General features: G+C 43.8%; 1 protein-coding gene across 4 annotated transcripts; it reads left to right on the top strand.

Moving 5' to 3' along the window:
- Positions 1–1,405: 1,405 nt before the first annotated feature.
- On the top strand, positions 1,406–15,067 carry CD164 (CD164 molecule). Of its 4 annotated transcripts, none has more exons than XM_032101441.1 (6): positions 1,406–1,612; positions 4,230–4,310; positions 6,215–6,295; positions 8,282–8,476; positions 10,937–11,017; positions 11,991–15,067. In XM_032101441.1, exons 1-6 carry the CDS (start codon positions 1,510–1,512, stop codon positions 12,152–12,154), a joined length of 705 nt encoding a protein of 234 aa, XP_031957332.1. In that variant the 5' UTR covers positions 1,406–1,509; the 3' UTR covers positions 12,155–15,067. The 4 variants fall into 4 exon arrangements, with proteins under 4 accessions (XP_031957332.1, XP_031957333.1, XP_031957331.1 ...); XM_032101442.1 differs by having other exon boundaries at positions 1,492–1,612; positions 11,994–15,067; XM_032101440.1 differs by lacking the exon at positions 1,406–1,612 and adding an exon at positions 1,991–2,440 and having other exon boundaries at positions 11,994–15,067.
- Positions 15,068–19,252: the final 4,185 nt, after the last annotated feature.

The raw sequence follows: 19,252 nt of genomic DNA, 5'->3' as shown, positions 1-19,252 counted from the left end.
CCTGCCTGCTAGCAGAAAGCACCACAATATATGACAGTACAGAACCTTGTCATCAAGCTCTATACCCAAATTATGTATTACCAGCAGCCCTACAGGCCCTTCCGTAGCTCACACAATAATCATGATAGGTGGCTTGCCTTAAAGTTTCTGCATTTGTATTGCTCTCTTGGCTCTTGACAATGTAACACCTTCAGGAAAGAAAGTAAAATGGAAGACTAACCTAGGGATTTATTTGGCAGTTTCCTCTTAATTGCCCAAGTTCAGCTCACACTTAGAAGAACCAAGGGGGAAATCTCCCGATTATAACTCATCTCTTCCATTTGTCCTTTGACCCAGACCATAATAAAATTTGCTTTATAGCTCTAGCTTAGCTCTCCTTGGATACAAGCACGCATGAATGTTTGCCTTGGTTTCCCGACATTCACCTGTGCTGGCACCGCACAAAATGCTGAGGCAGATTTACACAAACAAACTTTTATTTGCAGAGGGTCTACTGATAATAATATATAAAGGCTCAAGCTACCTTAGGGAGAAACAAAGGACAGAGAAAATGTGATAGGCATAGGGGGAACTCTATCCAGTGGTCAGGGGGGAATCACTGATTCTTAGAACCACTTAGGTTGGAGAAGCCCTTTCATCAAGTCCAGCTGCTAACCTAACGCTGCCAAGTCCACGAAAAGGGGTGGCGTGATGTCCAAGGAGCCTTCTCCTGGTGCTCTCTACGGTGCAGCTGTAAAGATACAGGTTGCAATCTGTACCATGCTTCCCTTCCACTATTGCAGCCATTTCATCCTGGACCTACACCAACTCCCAGTGTACAGCTTCCACCTGCGATGGCACTAGTGCTGCCGGGAGCACAGCTGGACAACACTATTCAAGAGCTGCACGCAGATTGCTAAGGTTCATGTGCGATTCATTTAAACTCCTATGAAGTACGAATCGCTGTTTTGTCACGGTAGAAATGGGGTAGGGGAGCAGGAAGAGGGCAACCGCCGTGGCCGGAGGCCGTCCCTCCCCGAGCAGCGAGGATCTCTCTCCACCCCGCCCGCGCAGCGCGGCTCCGAGCGCGCGGCTCCGAGCGAACAGCACCGACCGCGTGCTCGCCGCCCGCGGGAAACGCGAGCCCGCGCGCCCCGGCCCCGCCCCCCGCCTCGCCCCCAGCCAATGAGCGGACACAGTGGGGAGGGGGCGGCACCTCCGTGGTGACGTAAAGCGCTCGGGCAGCGCGTGACGCGCGGGAAAAGTCCCCTCCTGGGGGAGCGCCGGGGTCACGTGGGAGAGTAGCGCCGCGCCGGCGTGCTGCGGACCGTTCCATTAACCGCCGGATAGGGGGGAATAGGAAGCTGGGCGGGACCATCGCGCCGTTCCAGGAGGGGGGCGGGGCCAGCTCGGGGCGCTCCCGTGACGCGGCGCGGGGTGGGGCGGCGGCAGCGAGAGCGGTGCGGGCGGAGGGAGGCAAGGAAGCGCCGAGCGGGAGCCGCAGTCCTCTAGTTTCACCGCATCGCCACCATGGGTCGGACACTTGCGTTCCCCCTCGCCGTCGTTTCTCTCGCGTGCTGCCTCTGCGGGCTGGCCGTGATCGCAGCGGCGAGCGACGACAACGCGGTCGTCGGTGAGTGATTCGCGCCCTCCCCCCCTCCTTTCCTCCGAGAGCTGCTGACGGGGCAGCCCCGCCCCGTGCCCGGCGCTGTGGGGAGCGGGGCGGGCTCCGCGCACCGAGCCCTGCCGTGGCCGGCCGTCCGTGCGCGCCTGGTGCCGGACCCTCCGCGGGCGGCGGGCCGGGAGCGCCGCGGAGCCGCCGGGACCCGCCCGGACCCGCCCTGCGCTCCCCCGCGGCTCGCTCGGCCCCCGCCGCTTCCTGGGCGCCGCGGCCGCAGCCCGCTGAGCTTTTGGGCCGCTGTCCCGCTTGTGCCGGTCTGGGACCCGTTATCCCGTGTGGGTACGGCCTGCGGTGCTCCCTTGGAGGGGCCGGTGCCGGGGAATTGTGCGCGGCTGCTTCTTGCACTCTTGGAACGAGTCTGGGAGCGGGGGGGGGAGCTTGATTCAGCCGTGTCGTTCTGTTCCTGCTGTCCCGTGTTCCTTATCCCGGTGTGAGCCCCGTTACTCGTCCTGGGGGTTTGCCCCCAGCTGTCCACAGCTCGGGCTCTGTGGGCTGTTTGCCAAAGTGTTTGCGGGGCCGAGAGCCGCGAAATGCGCCCGGAGCCCCAAAACGCGGAGACAACAACAAAAAAGACGAAACAAAAAGTTGTTTGGAAGTGCTTCAGCGTTCCCTGGCCGCGTTCCGTAGTGGCGCTGGGTGCAGCCGAGGGTGACGCTGCCCGGTCACCGCTGCTCCAGCCCTTATGGATTTCGTCTCCAGCCCTGCCCCGCCGGCGGGGTGCAGGCCGGCGTGGGACGCCCTGCGGGAGCCGTGGGCTGCTCCGGGACTGCTCAGCCGCAGGTTAACACGCCTCTCCGCTGCGACGGGAGAGGGCACTGTTGGGCCAGCGGAACAGACCCCTCTAGTGTTTCCTGGTTTCCTCCTCGAGTGTAAGGGGAGTATCCGAATTTAGCCTGTGCGAGAGCCAGTACAGCGGGTTTATCTTAGGAGCAACCGTCAGCTTGCCTAGGCTGAAAAGCTGAGTTCGTGGTATCAGAGTCTTCTTTTTTTTTCAGTGAAGAGCAGGCGTCTGCTGATGGGGAGAGCTGGGGAACTTGCTGTTAGCCCATGTAAAAGACCCCAGGAGAGCCTTTGACAGCAGGAGGTAGCATTGGGACAACGTCTGAGACCTTGCCACAGGTTCCGAAGTTAACAGCTCATTGATGAAAACTCCTGATCCTTTACTCTGGCAAATCTGATCCTCCCCTGTTAGTCTGGGAAAGCTGGTTTTGAAGCTAAATTAGAAGTCCTAGTGTACCTGGTATAAGCTGGCTCTGTCTACTGTCTTCCTGTCTTAACAGATGTACTGTGCTAAATTTTCCACATGCCAGTGGGGAATCTACAAAAGTGAAGGTTATTCATTTGTCAGAGGCCGTTGAGTGGGCTGTGATCATTCCTCAGATGTATACCCACAATAATTGGCTGACTTTTTTTCCTCTGATTTTTTTTTTCTCCTGAAATCTGTTATGAGAAACAGTCATGTAGCTCTTGAAGTGCCTTTAGTGCTACCTTCCTGAAGGCAATAGGGCAGCTGTTGCACACCTCACCCATGCAAACCCCTAAAGGGCTTTTCATATTTTCTTATGTGAAAGGGAAGAAGTAGTGCCAGCCTTTCTGAGCTGGTCCTACCATAACCGAGAGAAGCACTGGGTAGATTCAGTCTTAAGTCGGATTGTCAGAATACTGAAGTTAGTTAATATGTTTGTAGTTGTTACTTGAGAGGTAAATGAGTGTGCCAAAGATCTGTGGATAGCAGCGTTCCTTTCTTGGAGAAAAATGGAAGGTTACCCCAAGGTGCCTGGAGTGGGTGGGTATGATGTACAATGTGTTGGAGAGCATGCAACAGAAGGAGTTGTGGGTTGTATGTGGGTTTTCCGAGTATGATGGCTGTATGAGTAAGTCTTAATTAAAACTAATATGGTAAAACTGTAGATTGGGAGAAGATCTTACTTGATCCAGTTAGAGGATGTGTTGTCATTGTGGTTTTAAGGTAACAATGTTTGAGATTGTTGTAGAAAAGCTGCTGGACTGGTTAGATTGCTGGCTTCTGCTGTGAGCAAAATACAAATAGATTGGCCTTTTTTTTTCTGCTCTCTTTTTATGCATGTGTACATTAATTTCTCCAGGTTCTTGTCTTTATTTCCCCTACTTTGATTGCTTTCTACTGTAGGATTATTTATAGCTGCCTGTATTACCTAAAGGAAAAATGTAATCAAAAGGAAACAAGCACTTACCATCTGAGGCTTCAATGAACTGCAAAATTAATTTAGTGGACTTTGGTATCTTCACTAGTGTGGTGTATGCTCTATTACCTGAGTTTACTGTAATTAGAGGTTGCAGGGGCAAAATCGTGGTATGCATATGGAGTCTGGTTTCAGAGTATCCGTAGTATCTGGAGGGAAATGCATTTATTTCTTGTCAAAAGCATTCATAAGTTGTAGCTTTCAGTTGTAGTTTGTTCAGTGAAGAAGATTGTGCCTTAACCTGGGAGATGTACATATGGAAGGGTACAGATCTACTATTTGTTTCTGTGGGCAGAGTTGCTCTCTTGATAGTGTTCTAATCAATGGGGGTTTTTTTTCCGTTTTAGACATCTGTGGAAACTTTTCTGACTGCAGCTCCTGTATTAATAAGACGAATTCAGAAGGCTGCCAGTGGATCAAATGTGATGGTAAGGAGGGCTGTGCAGTACAGATCCTTACTCTGCCAAGGTTAGGGAAACTTCCCTGTCTGACCCTTCAGGAGACTCTGGCAGTCAAACTTGCATCACCAGAGACTTTCACTGCCAGGACCAAGGCCCCTTTGCAGTGGGTGGCTCCAGTGACCTGACAGGTGCCTGGCTTGGCTCCCTTCACACCCCCTCACACCCTGTCAGACCAGGTTTCCTTACCAGTTCAGCCCCAGGTTTCCCATTGCAGAGTCTCAGATGTCTTGTTCTATAAAACAATTTATTCACAGTGCAATAACCAGCTCAAGCTGGTGCATCCGAGGAGGACCCCCCCAACAGAGGAATCCATGGGCTTTTATACCCTCACAGTCTGTGGGCTAAAGTCTGGGATCGTCAGCCCCTGCCATGTCTCTGTGTCCAGTCACCTGGCTGGGCCACAGGTCCCCGTGTTCTTTGTTATGTAAATGGTCTGCAGATCCCAGCCTTGTGCCTCTCCCGCCCTCCAGAGCTCAACCTGCAGCTCTCACTGCCACTGCTCACCAAGCTACCTGCACTGAATGGGTTCCTCAACACCGTGCAGAACCTTACACTTCACCTACACTGATGTTGTTTACAACCTAATGAAGCATTAACATGAGTCCTACCTGTCTTCACCTGAGAACTTGAGATATGTAACATGTTCAAAATATTCCCAGATTTTTAAGGCTTCTGATTTAAATCTGTGCTTTTGATAAGCTTATGTTTTCCAGGTGGTTCAGAATGTTTTTAGGACAAACAAGTCACTTGTGTTTGCTGTTAGGGAGTCACAAGTGGATCCTGAGATGCAGGCACAGCTCTGTGCTTCAGTCCTTTTTGAGGTTTTGTCATGGGCCTGCTGGTTGCAACCGCTACTCCTGAACTGAAATGCAATAAGCAAGACGAATTAATTAAATAAGAGTGGTTAACAGCAGTGTTCATAAAACTGAGAATTGCACCCCACTGAAGGGAGCATAACAGAGCCAAAGAACCATTAGCTGGTCTCAGTTAGAGCCTTGTTTTTCCCATTGCAGGTGAATTGGATGTAACTACATTTAGGTGACCTCTGGTACTCAGTCCTGGAAGACAGGAAGTTGCTGTTGACAAAATCATACAGATTACATAAGCACTCCTCATGTGGATTATTAGTGCTTCTTACATGAGGTAGAAACAGAATGGTTTAACTGTTGTAGTGGTTTTTGTACCACTTGATTGTAGATGACCAAGAAATGTTATATGTGAAGGCTAGGATGCATTGGAACTAATGAAATCAATTTTGGGTGGAGCTTGCCCTTCAAGAAGCTATTTCTCTAGTTCTGCATGTGGTGTTGAACCACCAGGCACATCCTGCAAAAACCCAAGAGATCTGTGTAACTTTTTTTAAGGGAGAAGGATATGCAGGCAGAGAATAAGAAACTGACATCTTCAACAATTTCAAGGTCAAGGACCAGTTTGAAAAGCTGGAACAAAGTTTTGCTTGGACGTAGAATTTTTTAAGACAGTAAGATATTTTTTTAATGATGCTGCCATAGACATGCAAAATGTTTAACTTGGAAAATGCCACAAAATAGTAGAAACGCTGTTTGATTTTATCAGCTATGAAGAAAAAACGTCAAACAGTACTGGTACAGCAAAATGGTGCATAATTGTGTGTTGTAAATATTGCTTAAGTGTTCAGTGAGGGAGTAACTGTAGTGAAAGAAAACACTAAAATTTCTTTTATTATTAATATAATACTGAAGTCCTGTATATTAAAGTGGCTTTAATGTTATCTTGGCTAGCAGATGGTGTTTAGTTTGTCCTACGAACAGCTTATCAGTATTTAGGAACAGTGTCTCAAGCACCTTAGACTTCATCTACTGTAAAATATCTTATCTCTTCTTTTCTGACAGGAAACGAAAGCAATATGTGTGTCAGTGAAACAGCAAAACTGACAAAGTATGGACGATGTAAAGTTGAAACACAGTGTTCATGTAAGTGTTTAGATACTCAGATTTCATGTGGTTTAATGTGAAGCAGTTGTGTTTAGAACTCCTTTGTCTGTTGTCCTTTTGTTGATATGCCTTCTACAATTTACATAAGCCTGTACAAGTATGTAAATAAGCCCTTTGTTTCCTGTTTAAAGGTATGATATGTGATACTAAAATACACAATTCCATTGTGCCTTCAGTTAACTGCTTACTGTTGCTGTTTCGGGAAGCCTGACACTCGTCTGGCTACCACCTTGGTTTCTTAGATTAAAATAGGTGTTTCTTGTTACATACAGCATATCTTAAGGAATTTGTCAGTGTCTTCAAGGCAGTAAGCTGCATATTGAACAAAAAATGTCACCTGCTAAGTCATCTGAGATGCAGTAAATAGGAAAAGCTTACGAACCTTCCAGTTTTAATTGTTAACTAGCACAAGTCTTCATGCAGTTCTGAAATAAAGAGTCTGGGATATAGAACTGCGTAAGATAAATCCTTCATGCCAGGAATGTGCTCAGTTGCATATCTACTTCAGACATTTGTGCTTCCTGTGCAAAGCAGTTTTGCAGGATATGAATAATTTAGATAAGGTCTTGAATTTCACTTATGTGAAAGCCCCCAAATTTTAGTTTTTCTGAATGCTGATAAGAAATAGACTTTAAAATAGGATTTTCTGGTTTTAAAATCTAGAACAGCAAATGAAAACTCTGAATAATCTTGTCTAGATGAATTCAACAGTTCTGCTAGAGAGGCTGGCTCCACCAACAGAGTTGAAGCTTCCACGCTGCTTTGGGCTGTCTTGTGGTGGTGACAGCCAGTCAGAAATAATTCCTTTTGACTTGCACTTGTGTGTTGTTTCTAAAATTGTAACAATCACCTCTTAATCAGGAGTGCTGAAAGAACCGTTTTTTAGTGCTTTCCAAAGAGAGCATGCTGTTAAACTGCCTTGTTGTGTACCTAAGAAGTGTTTCTACAATCTGTTCCTGTTAAACTTTTGGTGACATTATCAGGTTGTTGTGTTTAACTTCTGCAAATTCAGGGAAGTAAATCGTCACCCTTGGTAGGGGGTCTTTGTAGGTGTGAGAGAAATCTGTATACCTTACTAATTCTCAATTGTTTTGGCTCAACACTGCCTCAAGGGAGTGACATGGGAAGAACGTAGGCAGCCTTTAAGGTGACCTTAAACTACAGAGATGCAAGTGGTAGCCAAGAGAATGTAGATTCTGATATATCCAACCTATCTCTGTAGAAACAGTCAGCTCTGATTTCCTACCATGCTGAATTATGTTCAAGATGTAAATAACCACACTTGAATGAGCCTGAGCATTAAAGGCTTCTGGAGATCCTGCTTTTTCAGCAGGAGGCTTGCTGATGTATCAGTTTAGATAAGCTGTCTATGTGTGATTAACTGATAGCACAGTAAGTTGCAGGAGGCTTCACAGTTCTGTGTCCTTGCAGGTTGTGAGGGGTTTTTTTTTCTGAAGCTGACAGCACCTACATCCAACAACAACTCTCAGAACAGGAACTGCAGCTAAACTTTCAAACTCTTTATTGGTTTTCCCTCCATTCTGATTCAATTGTCTAACAAACTCTGATTTGTAGTTGAACTTGATAGCTCAGGTTCAGTCTCAGTTGCAGTGAGGTTGGGAAGCGGTACTCTATACCTAGTGTTCTCCTGTGTAAAGCATGCACAGTTCCTGCTTGGACAGGAGGGTTCTTCTCACTCAGGTTTGCTTTGAGGAATCTTGAGTTGCCAGTTGAACACTGGCTTTATTGGGCTGCCTGTGACAAGACTTTTCATGTATTCACTCATGCAACTTTTGATATTAGTATGGTGGATTCAAAAGCTTTGTAATTTCAAACTAAAACTACAGTAGAACTCAGTGCTGTATGAAATTCCTAAAGCTGTGCCTGCTGATGTTGTTTTGTTGGATTGTTTTTTAGTTAATACCATCGTTAATCTCTCTAATGTAACTCTTTATTTTTTCATAGCTCCTGCAGTTTCTTCTCCTAACAGTGTTTCTTCTACCACTGTACCACCTACCAATGCAACCACAGCATCTTCCAATGCAACCACAGCATCTTCCAATGCAACCACAGCATCTTCCCATGCAACCACGGCATCTTCCAATGTGACTTCCAATGCCACCACAACCAGTTCTGCCACCACAGCTCATACTCCTATAGGTATGTAGTGGGTTCAGTTTGTAACCGGGCAGAAACACCAATTAGAGCGTAGTGGTTAGGTCCAAAATACTCATTACTTACTTATTTACCTTCTGTGAGAGAAGATTTAGGAGAAAGCAAAGCAGGCACAAAACTTAAAAAGAATATAAAGAAGTTTATTAACAGATCTAAAAGGAAGAAAAAAAAATCAGACGACACCTTCAGAACTCTTCTCCTCCCCCCACCTTTCTCCGTTCACCCACTGACAATGTAAAAAGACAAACCTTGAGATTTTCAGTCAGTTTACCACTTCTATAATAACCTTGTTCAGCTCACTTAGGGAGAGGAGTCTCTCTTGCTCATGCTGTGGAGACATCTCCACAAGAAGTTCTCTCATGGCTTCAGTATCATGAGACAGCTGCCCATGTTGGTTCTCTGCTCGAATGTGAGAGTCCCTTCCTCCGACTTGCAGCTTTTCCCACAAGTGCTTTCGAGGGTCCAGTCTTGAGCTACTGGGATACCATTTTAAGGTTGAGCTGTTCAAAAACAAAGGTTCTCTTCACCCATCTGTGGGAGCATCTTTATCTCTAGGAATAGAGGCCCTCCCCCTTCCCTGGGAGAAAAACGGTCCTCATCATCTTCATCTCTAGGACTATCTCTGGGAGCATCTCTAGGAACTGAGGTCTTCTCCTTCCAATTTGGAGCAAGAGTCCTCATCGCTTCCATCTCTCCCTGTTCAAACTTCTCATGAAATTACAGCTGCTTCAGCATTTGCTTATTCCAGCACAGGTGCTTTTGCTCACAAGTTGAACGCTCCACCGCTCATGCTTTCACGAAATTACAACAGGTACTCTGATATATCACAGTACATCACCACCATAGCTTTACAACAGAATTTCAGCTTTAAGCATCTCCTCTTTCTCCTCCCTCAGGTTTTCAGCTCTTCACAGCACTAAAAGGGTTAATCTCACCTAGGCCTTGCAGCTGGAATGTGGCTTATTGCTGTTGGTCACATGATCTTTGCCAGGCAGCGGGGCAGCTTCAGCTGAATCTTGGCCTCACTGGAGAGGGGAGGGGCCACTCTGTCTGCACGTAGCAGGGCAGGGGGGCTGTGGGTGGAACAGGGCCCATCGGCTCCAGGATGGCTGTGGCCCGGCCCGGCCCCACTGGGCTGCATGGGTTTGAGCCCAGTTACCTGTCCCAAGGCAGGAAGCAAGAGAGAGCTTCCCCGGGGTTTGTCCATTCTTAAATGTGGACCACAGAGGCAGTCAAAATTTTTAAGTGGCTTAAAAAATTGTCCATATTCAAACTGGCCAGCTGATAGATTCTGTCAGGTCATAGAGGAAGCTGTAAGCACCCCTTTGCAAGAACATCACTTCTGCAGCTATGCTAACCCATGACAAGGTAATACAGTAGCACTGAACTCAGAAGGGCAGCAAACTGGGAACTGGTGAATGAAATGAAAGACAGGGGCTTCTTCCACAGTTCATTGTAGTAGCTTGACTACTAAACATCTGATGTGCAGAATGCATAAATGGTTCCAAGGTCTGGAAGAAGTGGATTTTAGAAAACTCATAATGATGTTGGCAGGAAGCATTTTCTCTGTTAAAAATTGACTCAGTTGTAATTGAATTGATAATTTCTGCTAATCGTGAATTCTTAGGAGTTTGGGGGCTTTTTTGTTCAAAAACTTCTCTGCCAGCTCTACAATGAAGTTCTTAAAAATCATCTAATTTTTAAATCTTGCTGATCAAGGGAGCTGGGAGATGACAAGTTGGTACTTGATTAGGCTCAGAACAGCCTAATGTACAGCAGCTTTGAGTAAACCCACAAATGTTGACACTTGTCCCAGGCACATAGTGAAATAGTGATTAATTTTAAGTAATACTAATCTTTAGGGAAGTGGGGAGAGGTCAGACACCCAGCTTGTGTGGCTTGATAATGAAAGTTCTTAGGAGACAGTTTTGGTTTAGGTGAGTGGTTTTATTCCAGTGATGGCATTCACAGTTAGTGTTTTGAGGACAAGAGAAGAAAGAGTGTGTATCTCCTGTCTAGAGGTATTACATTAAGTACTTTCTTAGTACAATTAATACTAACTGATTGTAACGGCTGCTTAATTAAAGTCCTTTGCCTTGATGCAGATTCTTGATTGTCTTGAAGCAGATCTCTTGATTCTTGTTCAAGTACCAGCATTTATATGAGCGCTTGAAAGAAAAGTCCTTTTGTCTGAGCAAAGAATCACTGATCTGTGGAGAAACTTGAAATATTTGGATACCAATAGTATGCAAGTTTGAAAATAATCCTTATTGCAGAAACTTGGCTTAACGCAGTTCAGCACCTAAATTGTGTGGGATACAGTCTGAGGGCAAAGCTTGTCCTTGTTAAAGCAAAACAGGAAAAATCATTTGTGTAGGAACTTTAGTGCTTGTGAACTTTGCTATTGAAGTTCATGGTGTGTACATACTGTCTTTTCTCAAACAGCCAACGTCACCAATGCAACTACTCATGCTCCTGTGCCTAAAACTACCATGACTTCAGCTACCACAACACCCACAACTGCAGGTAACTGTTACTACTACCATAATTAAAGCATAGAATACTTAGAAGTCAGTGTCACTTTAAAAGTGTTACCTTGAAAGACTCACCAAGTGACAACATGAAAGTAGTATTGGTGTATCTGGTGCTGTCACTTCTAACATTATGACAAGTCTAATTTTGTTAAGGTCATGTATGTGAGTAGCAAGGTTATATAGCCTGAGAAATAGAGCTAATTGGTGAGATATAAAAAGTCAGAAACATGTTGGTCAAATGAGATCAGCTGGATGATTTTAATAGTGTGGTTGGCAGTCACTTGTTAACTCCCCTGTCTTTGGGAGGTGGTATTTTGTTTTTGCAGCATAATAATGGGATGCTTTTTTTTTGTTAAGTGAAACTTTGCTACAGTGATGGGAATAAGCTGAAATATTTTATTTCCAAGTCAGCCCCAGATATGCCATTTAATGAAAAGCTCTCAAAAAGTAAAGCTCTTTAAAACTACCCATCAGTAGATGGCTGTTACTTCCAGACTTGTGTTTGTTGTGACTTCAGCTGGTTTTTTAAGCCTAACTCTTGGGGTAAAGTACAGTAGATGGAAGACAACAATTTATTTTAAATTTAAGGGAAAAAAAAAACCAAACTAGAGCAAGGAGCAGAAACTGGAAAACGTGTCTTGAATGTGAGCATATCAATAATATATTCTATGTAAAGGAGGAAGGCTTTGGCTTTTTGAAGTACAAATAAAGTCCAGCTGGTTATTGCTCAGTATTGAAGTCCAGAGCAGTTTGTCTATAAATAGCTCTAGCCTTTAACAAACAGCATTTAATCAGAATTTCAATACCACTAATCTAAATGCCGATGCTGGCTTTACTTTGATTATTTTTTGTTTTCTTATTGGTGTTTTGATGCTTTGAGTAATCCTAATACAAAGAATACAGCACTAAAATTTGTAAAACTGTTGTGAGCATTGTGCACTTAAAATTTCTATTTTGGTGTTCAGCAGGCTCAAGTACTACTGTGGCTCCTGTACCTGTTCCACGCAAATCTACGTTTGATGCTGCGAGTTTCATAGGTGGAATTGTGCTTGTTCTGGGTCTGCAGGCTGTTATTTTCTTTCTGTACAAATTCTGCAGATCTAAAGACCGAAATTACCACACACTTTAGGACCTGCCCCGTGGTAATGGACTAGTAGCCCAACACCTGTAGTTCACGGAACCAAAATATTTTCTGTTGCTCATGGAAGACAGCAGTTCATAATATCCTTTAAATCTCTAAAAGAAGACTTTAAATGAATATTTTTGCAACATTATACTTGGCAAGAAGTGATATCAATCTCTTCAACAGGATTACTTGCAATATGCTGCATGGGTTCTAATGGCTGTTTTATTTTCCTTTAGTGGCTGCTGATGTGGGACTTTTCTTGATATGCCAAATGTAGAATGTTCCGAGATTCTTATTCAGTGGCAACACTGTCCAGTAGACAATCTTAAAATGACTTATTCTGAAGGCTAATTTGAACAACATCTGATACAGTATCCCTTCAGTTTTATCAAGATGTGAATTATTGGTGACTGATTTCAGGGAGTGAAATACCATTTATAGTAGCTTATGGCTCTTACAGTGTGTTGCTAGAAAGATGGATAAAATGTAGAATTAGATAATGTCTTAACAGAATAACATAACCCTTTTTTTTTTTTTTTTTTTTTTACCCAAGAATAAAAGTATAAAAGTTGCCTCATAAAATACTTCATTCCAAACAGAATTCCTATGCCATTTCCAATTAATGTTGAGGGTGGATGTAGGAATAATCCTTCTAATGGGGAAATAAATATTAGTGCCTTAAAAGACTAAATTTCAGTAGGCTGTAAGCGTGTCCCAGCTATCTCAAAGATAAATAAAACTTCTAATATTAGCTTTATGTAGGAATATAGAATACATGTGACTTGAGCATTCCAGTTTAAAAAAAAAAATTCCCTGGAATAACTGTCCCTTAGTGATTTTGGTTTAGAGTGAGGAGTATGGTACAGCGATGTTCAGTTACAAACAGAAGCTTTGACTCGTTTAGCTTTTGTTCTGGCCTGCAAAGACCAACCATAAAACTAGTGATATAATTCAGTTCACTCCCTGTCCAAAAAGGCAACAACTCACATTTATACTTGAAATACTGATGTTTGGGAAATCCTGATGTTTTTGTCATTCAAACAGTTCTTAAACTCGTTGCAATTAATTTCAAGAGTTTGGGTTGTTGTTTTTTTCTTTATTACCCTCCTGTGTGTCTGCTTGCTGAAGGAGCAATTAAGGGTCACTCAGAGGATCTGCTGATTTGATACTAGTCAGGATTGCTGTAACCCTGGGACTGCAGGCTACACCTTTTTTCTTTCCCTTCCCCACTGGCTTCAGGTTTGTGTCACCCTGCAGTGAACTGCTTGAGGACAAATAGTTTAGGGTTCTTTTTTTCCCTTGGCTGGATCAGCCATGTGATCTGAGTGTCAAAGGTACGTCATCTCCAACGCAGACTGACTTGAGCACCTGTGAAAATAAACCCACAGGAAAAATGGAAATAGAGATAAAATCAAGTGGTGAAGGTAGCACATAATGATATCCCTCAATTATCAGTTTTGGGATAATCTGTAGTACTGTCTTACTGTTCTGACTTGACTGGATTTGGCACCCAATACAAAAATAGCATTGATAGCAGATAATAGTCACGGCAGTGGAACTTGAATTACGAAGCAAATTAAGTGCACTTCAGTTGGACTCCTCAAGTGTATAGTGTTGCTTCTTTGTGTTCATCTAGTTTGAATGGCATTGTTTCTATTGTGCTGCATAGAAAACTCAAATTGCTACAAAATGCAGAGGTTACTCACCAGTACTGTACATTTAAGTTCATTAGCTTTTGGTTTTCTAAACAAAACTTAGACAATCAGCTCAGGTTTATGAAAACAGCAGTGAGCAGCCAGTTTTCAGCAACAGTATGTGTGTGAGTTAGATGGTATATCCTTGGCCTTATTGTGAAATCACTTAAATCTGTCTTTTCCCTATCTAATAACTATTTTACTACATTTATTTCTTCAAAATAAATGCATGAGCTTGTATCCTGTGCTTTGAAGTGAACAAAATACTCTTCTGAAATATGACAGTTTGCCTTTAGCTCAGCGAAGCAAACTATACCTAGTATACAATTTTTGGCCTCAAAGGGCTCTTTTGGGACACTTGCAGAAAAGTCCTATAGAACACTTCATAGCATGGAAAACATTGCCACAAAAAAGTTGCTCTGTAAAACGTTGCTGAAATGCTTATTCATGAGCTTTGCTAATCCTGATTTAGGTTGCTGATAAAGTATGCTGGTAAAGCAAACTAAAAATAATGTTTAAAGTGCCTTAAAATTGCTTACTTGTTTGCCTCAAATTTTGTTTAAAAGGGTAGAAGGATACCTTGCCTTAGTTACTAAATTTGTTGTGGTGCCAGCAATTGCTATTTTCCAAAACTTTAAGAAACCCAGGATCTCTGGCATGTACAAATGCCTATCTGAAAAACTCAAGCTGTATCAATTTAATCACGTTCCAGAAGGCCTGCACTACACACCACTTGCTCATTAGCCTTGCCAGCAAGGTGTAATTCCACAGTTCAGAGTTGTGGCTTGGCTTGTTTCCCTTTTAGTTGTTTGGTGGGAAGGGAGGCTGGGTTATACATCTTCACCATGTGCTTGGCTGCCTCACTGTCAAAAGTAGTTACTCCTTCGTGAAATGGCAGTATCAACTGATCTGTGCTGTGTACTAGCAAAAAACCTGAAGTAACAACTTGCAGTTTTTCTTGGCCTTGTGTTTTGAAGTGGAAGGTAGCTCATAGATCTGTAGTTGTACTTGCCCCTAAATCAGTTTTAGGCACTGAATTGTAGTGACTCTTCAAGTTATCTGGCTTTTTCTTGGAGCCAACTTGTGCAAGTATCAAAGTGTTACCTTATGAATGTTCTCTGCAAGTGTTGCTGTAAAAGTTTGTATTTTGTCTTCAGTGGAAGAAAACTGAAGCAGTTGTAATTGCAGAACCAAATTGATAAATAAAATCTGTTGAATGGAATTTTACTTGTGAACTTTCTTTAATGTGCGCAATCCCCAAGAGGAGTGTCTGCTTGCTGACTTGGAGATGAGCTGTTTCCCATGGGAATTGAGAAATACTAAGGGAAAGAGGAAGAATGCAAGGTTTGAAGACTTAGCTCCCCTAAATACAGTATTAACTTTGCATTTAACAATACTGATTCAGATTTAGAATTACCTCAAAAAGAATTTTCCTTGAGCTCATGTTTTTCCATGTTAGCTTAACTCTTGTTTTCCACTTAAAGCCAAAGAGGAGCAAAGTCTGCATTAAGCATTACACTTGGAACAACCTGTGAGGCTTAATACTCTGCTTTCTAACAGCGAAGTTTCTAATACTGGATGTCAGGTGGAAGAGGGGCTGCTGTCTGTGCTTGCACAGAGGCTGGTAGAACTTTCATGAAAAAGGTATTGCTCTGAGCCTTATTTCTTTTCTAATTGCATAGAGCCATGGGGTGGTTGTGATTGGCAGGGACTTTAAGGATCATCTAGTTTCAACTCCTCTGTCCTGGGCAGGGACATCTTCCACTAGACCAGGTTGCTCCAAGGCCAGGTTGGATGGAGCTTTAACATTTCCAGGGATGGGGTATCCACAGCTGCTCTGGGCAACCTCTAGACTTGTTCCAGCAGGTCTGATGGGTGCAGTACTCCAGGTGGGTTCTCACAAGAGTGGAGTGGAGAGCAAAAATCACCTTCCATGACCTGCTGATCACACTTTGCTTGATGCAGCCCCAGTTGTTCTGGGCTGTGAGTGCACATTGCCAGCTCATGTTGGGCTTCTCATTGACCAAAACCTCCAGGTTCTTCTCAGTGCTGCTGTTGGTCCATTCACTCCCCAGCCTCTATTTCTGTTTGGGATTGCACTGACCCAGGTGCAGGACCTTGCAATTAGCCTTGAACTTCATGAGGTTTGCACAGTCCCACCTCCAAACCTGCCCGAGTCCCTCTGGATGACATCCCTGCCCTCCAGCGTATCCACTGCACCCCTCAGCTTGGTGTCATTGGCAAACTTGCTGAGGGTGTCCTTGGTCCCACTGTCCGTGTCACCAACAAAGATATTGAACAGCGCTGGTCCCAATACCGAGCCCTGAGGTCACCACTCGTCACTGGTCTCCCCTTGGATGTTGAGCCATTGACTGCAACTCCTGAGTGTGGCCATCCAGCCACTTCCTTATCCACCAAGTGGTCTGTCTGTCAAATCCATGTCTCTCCAGTTCAGAGACAAGGATGTCATGCAGGACAATGTCAAGAACTTTGCACAGGTCAAGGTAGATGATGTCTATCACTCTTCCTTCATCCACCAATGCTGTAACCCCGTTGTGGAAAGCCACCAGATTGATCAGGCATGATTTGTCCATAGTGAGGCTATGTTGGCTGTCACCAATTGCCTCTTTATTTTCTGTGTGCTTCAGCATAGATTCCAGGTGGATCTGCTCCATCTTCTTGCCAGGCACCAAGGTGGCACTGACTGGCCTAGAGTTCCTTGGGTCTTCCCTTTTATTTTTTTGTTTTCAAAAATGGGGTTACATTTCCCCTTTTTCAGTCAGTGGAAACTAATCTGGACTACCATGACTTCTCAAATATGATGCATCGCAGCTTCATCTTCCAGTTCCCTCAGTCCCCACATGCCAGGGAATTTGTCAGTATGCTTGAGCAAGAGAACAGAGGGTGTGCAGTTCTGTGGTTGCTGACTGACTAAAATGATAACCAGCTCTGGGGGAAGAAACCTCAGTTTCTCATCATGACCTTGATGTTTATCTGGGTAGTGTATCAAGTATGAATGTGTATTGACATAACTCAGTCTCATATGATGAGAAATTGCAAAAAATTTATAGTTTTGGAAAGGCTGTATGGGAATGAAGGAAACCTAGAGCTTCCTGATGTTATTAAAATTGCTATGCCTTCCAGAAAATCATCCATCTGCTGCACGCATTTAAGGACTGAATTCAGTTTTCATTACAATGCACCACTAAAAGTCTGCGCACAATGGTTTAACCCTATAGTACCAGTCATGTGTTACTGCTCTTCTTTGAAGACAATCTCCTGTAGGTATATTTTTTCTAAAATAGTCTTTGAATTTTGCTATATTCAGTAATTCTTCAGGTGTTTTAACAAGAAGCTGTGATTACTGGAGACAGCCCTTCCTTTTTTGCTACTGCAATGGCATGTAAGTGCTTCAAACTGATGTTATTTCTCTACTTCCAAACTGGCATTTGGTTTCTGGAGTGTGCTAAAATCCCGCTGGATGGCTTCTCTAGTGACAACTGACCTTGGATAGTTGTCACTCACCTTGTCCTTCATTTACTGCATACCTTAAAAAGAACTCATGTTATTTGACACCTGAATCTACAGCATTTTGAGAATAAAGTGACTTGTTTTGATGTAGCAGCAAGCGTGCATGAATTAAAACTTGCTTCAGTAATGGTGAAGGATGTCAGTCCTGTTCTAGGAATCCTGTATCCTGCAGCATTTCTAGCACAACTGTGCCCTTTTATCAGTGTTTAACCAATGCAATGCTGGTAAGTTTTGCCTGAATTTAATTCTAGGTCTTAGTTATTTATAAAAATAGTGCTTAAGTGTTTGATTATTTGTGTTCACAAGCATCCAGGCATGTGGATGATGCCAAAAGGCACATAGGTTAGTATTGTCACTGATCAAAAGCTGCAATACAATTTGATGCATCTCTGAAAGATACTTTGAGTCCTTTATTGGCTAGGCTATAAAAAGAAGATTTTTCTGTTTTCTTCTAGCTAGTGTAGCATTGTAGAAGGAGCTGCACTTCTTCCCCTTTCTTGGTGGAGGGCTATCTTGGGGTGACTTTATGATGTGTATCCCCTATCACTGCTCTATGCCCAGAAATTAATTTTGTGCCTTTCTGTGCCTTTAAACTGAGCCCGAGAGGAGGAAGAGAAAAAAACTGAGCGAGCTTTCCAAAGCAGTTGTTTCAAGGACACAGATATACACACACTCCTCTGCTTCTGCAGCAGCAAGAGCAGAGGAAGCACCCTGCTTGCTTTTCAGCCAGTTTTTGGCTCCTTTTCTCTGGAGGGAGACAGAGAGTTGAACTTTGTTTTCCTGGGACTTCGGGTTTTTTCCCTTCTTCTCTTCTGGACTGTTTCAACATCAGAACACATCGGGAGAATTTTCCACCGAAGCCCTGGAGGTGGGCCCACAACCCAGCTCCGAGGAGGAAGAAGAGGAGGAGAGAGACCACGTTTACAGAAGGACTCTGAAATCTTCCCAGGTTTCTCTCCACAGTGAGAGGTTTTATCATTTAGCATTATTATCCTTTTCCTGTGTCTTTGTTAAATAAATAGTTTTTATCTCTTTCACTTTCCTCCGAGGAAAATTTCTTTTTTTTTTTCCCCAAACCTGGTGGGGGAGGGATGGTTGTAACCTGCCTTCTATCAGAGGATATTTTTCCTCCAAATTTGTCCAAACTGGCACAAGGGCAGAGAAGGTGCTAGGGAAGGTCAAGACAACGCTTGTGATGAGTCGTCTTTAAATAGAGATTAAAGGTTTAGTGTACAGGCAGCAGCCTCTGGGGGTGAGAACACTGCACTGGGCAGGATGTGGTAGGCAAGGGTTGCAATACAAAAGCAGTTAAAAAAACCCCAAAACACCAGACACCAACATTTTTCTCTAAGCACTTAGCTGTGTTTTGCACCGCCATGTTCTAAGGTTACCACAATCAAAGGAAGCCTTTTAGTTTTAACTGATGTCCTTGCCTTTCTGTACTGTGCTGCACTGTCTATGAAGGGAGGACATGAAGTGCTGCTCTTGCTCAGGAGGAGGATCTGCATCAGCCAGTACCTAAAATGGATTAGCAGATTGAATGACTGGAGCTGGAACTGAACACTGCATCCAGATGCATTGCATGTGCACAGCACTGGAGTCTTACTGCCTCTCTTTGATTTATGTATGAGTTATTCTTCTCTTACTTCAAGGTTGCCAATTCAGTGGCATTTTCTAAAATGACCTGGAATGATTATAAAATACATTTAGGTTTACTTCTGGACCAGCCTTTGTTGCTGCAGCTATGTGAAGACAGTAGGAAGAGACTTTTCATTTAGGTGTAGTAATATCCTATTTGCTGTTCTCTCCTTCCATCTGCTAGGCACCTGGAAGCATAAGTAACATGTAAGAAGTGTCATTAATCATGGTATGGTGG

This window comes from Corvus moneduloides, chromosome 3, assembly GCF_009650955.1.
Source record: "Corvus moneduloides isolate bCorMon1 chromosome 3, bCorMon1.pri, whole genome shotgun sequence".
NCBI classification, from domain to species: Eukaryota; Metazoa; Chordata; class Aves; order Passeriformes; family Corvidae; genus Corvus; species Corvus moneduloides.
The sequence above is the reverse complement of the archived record's forward strand: the minus strand, read 5'-3'. Positions and strand labels throughout refer to the sequence as shown.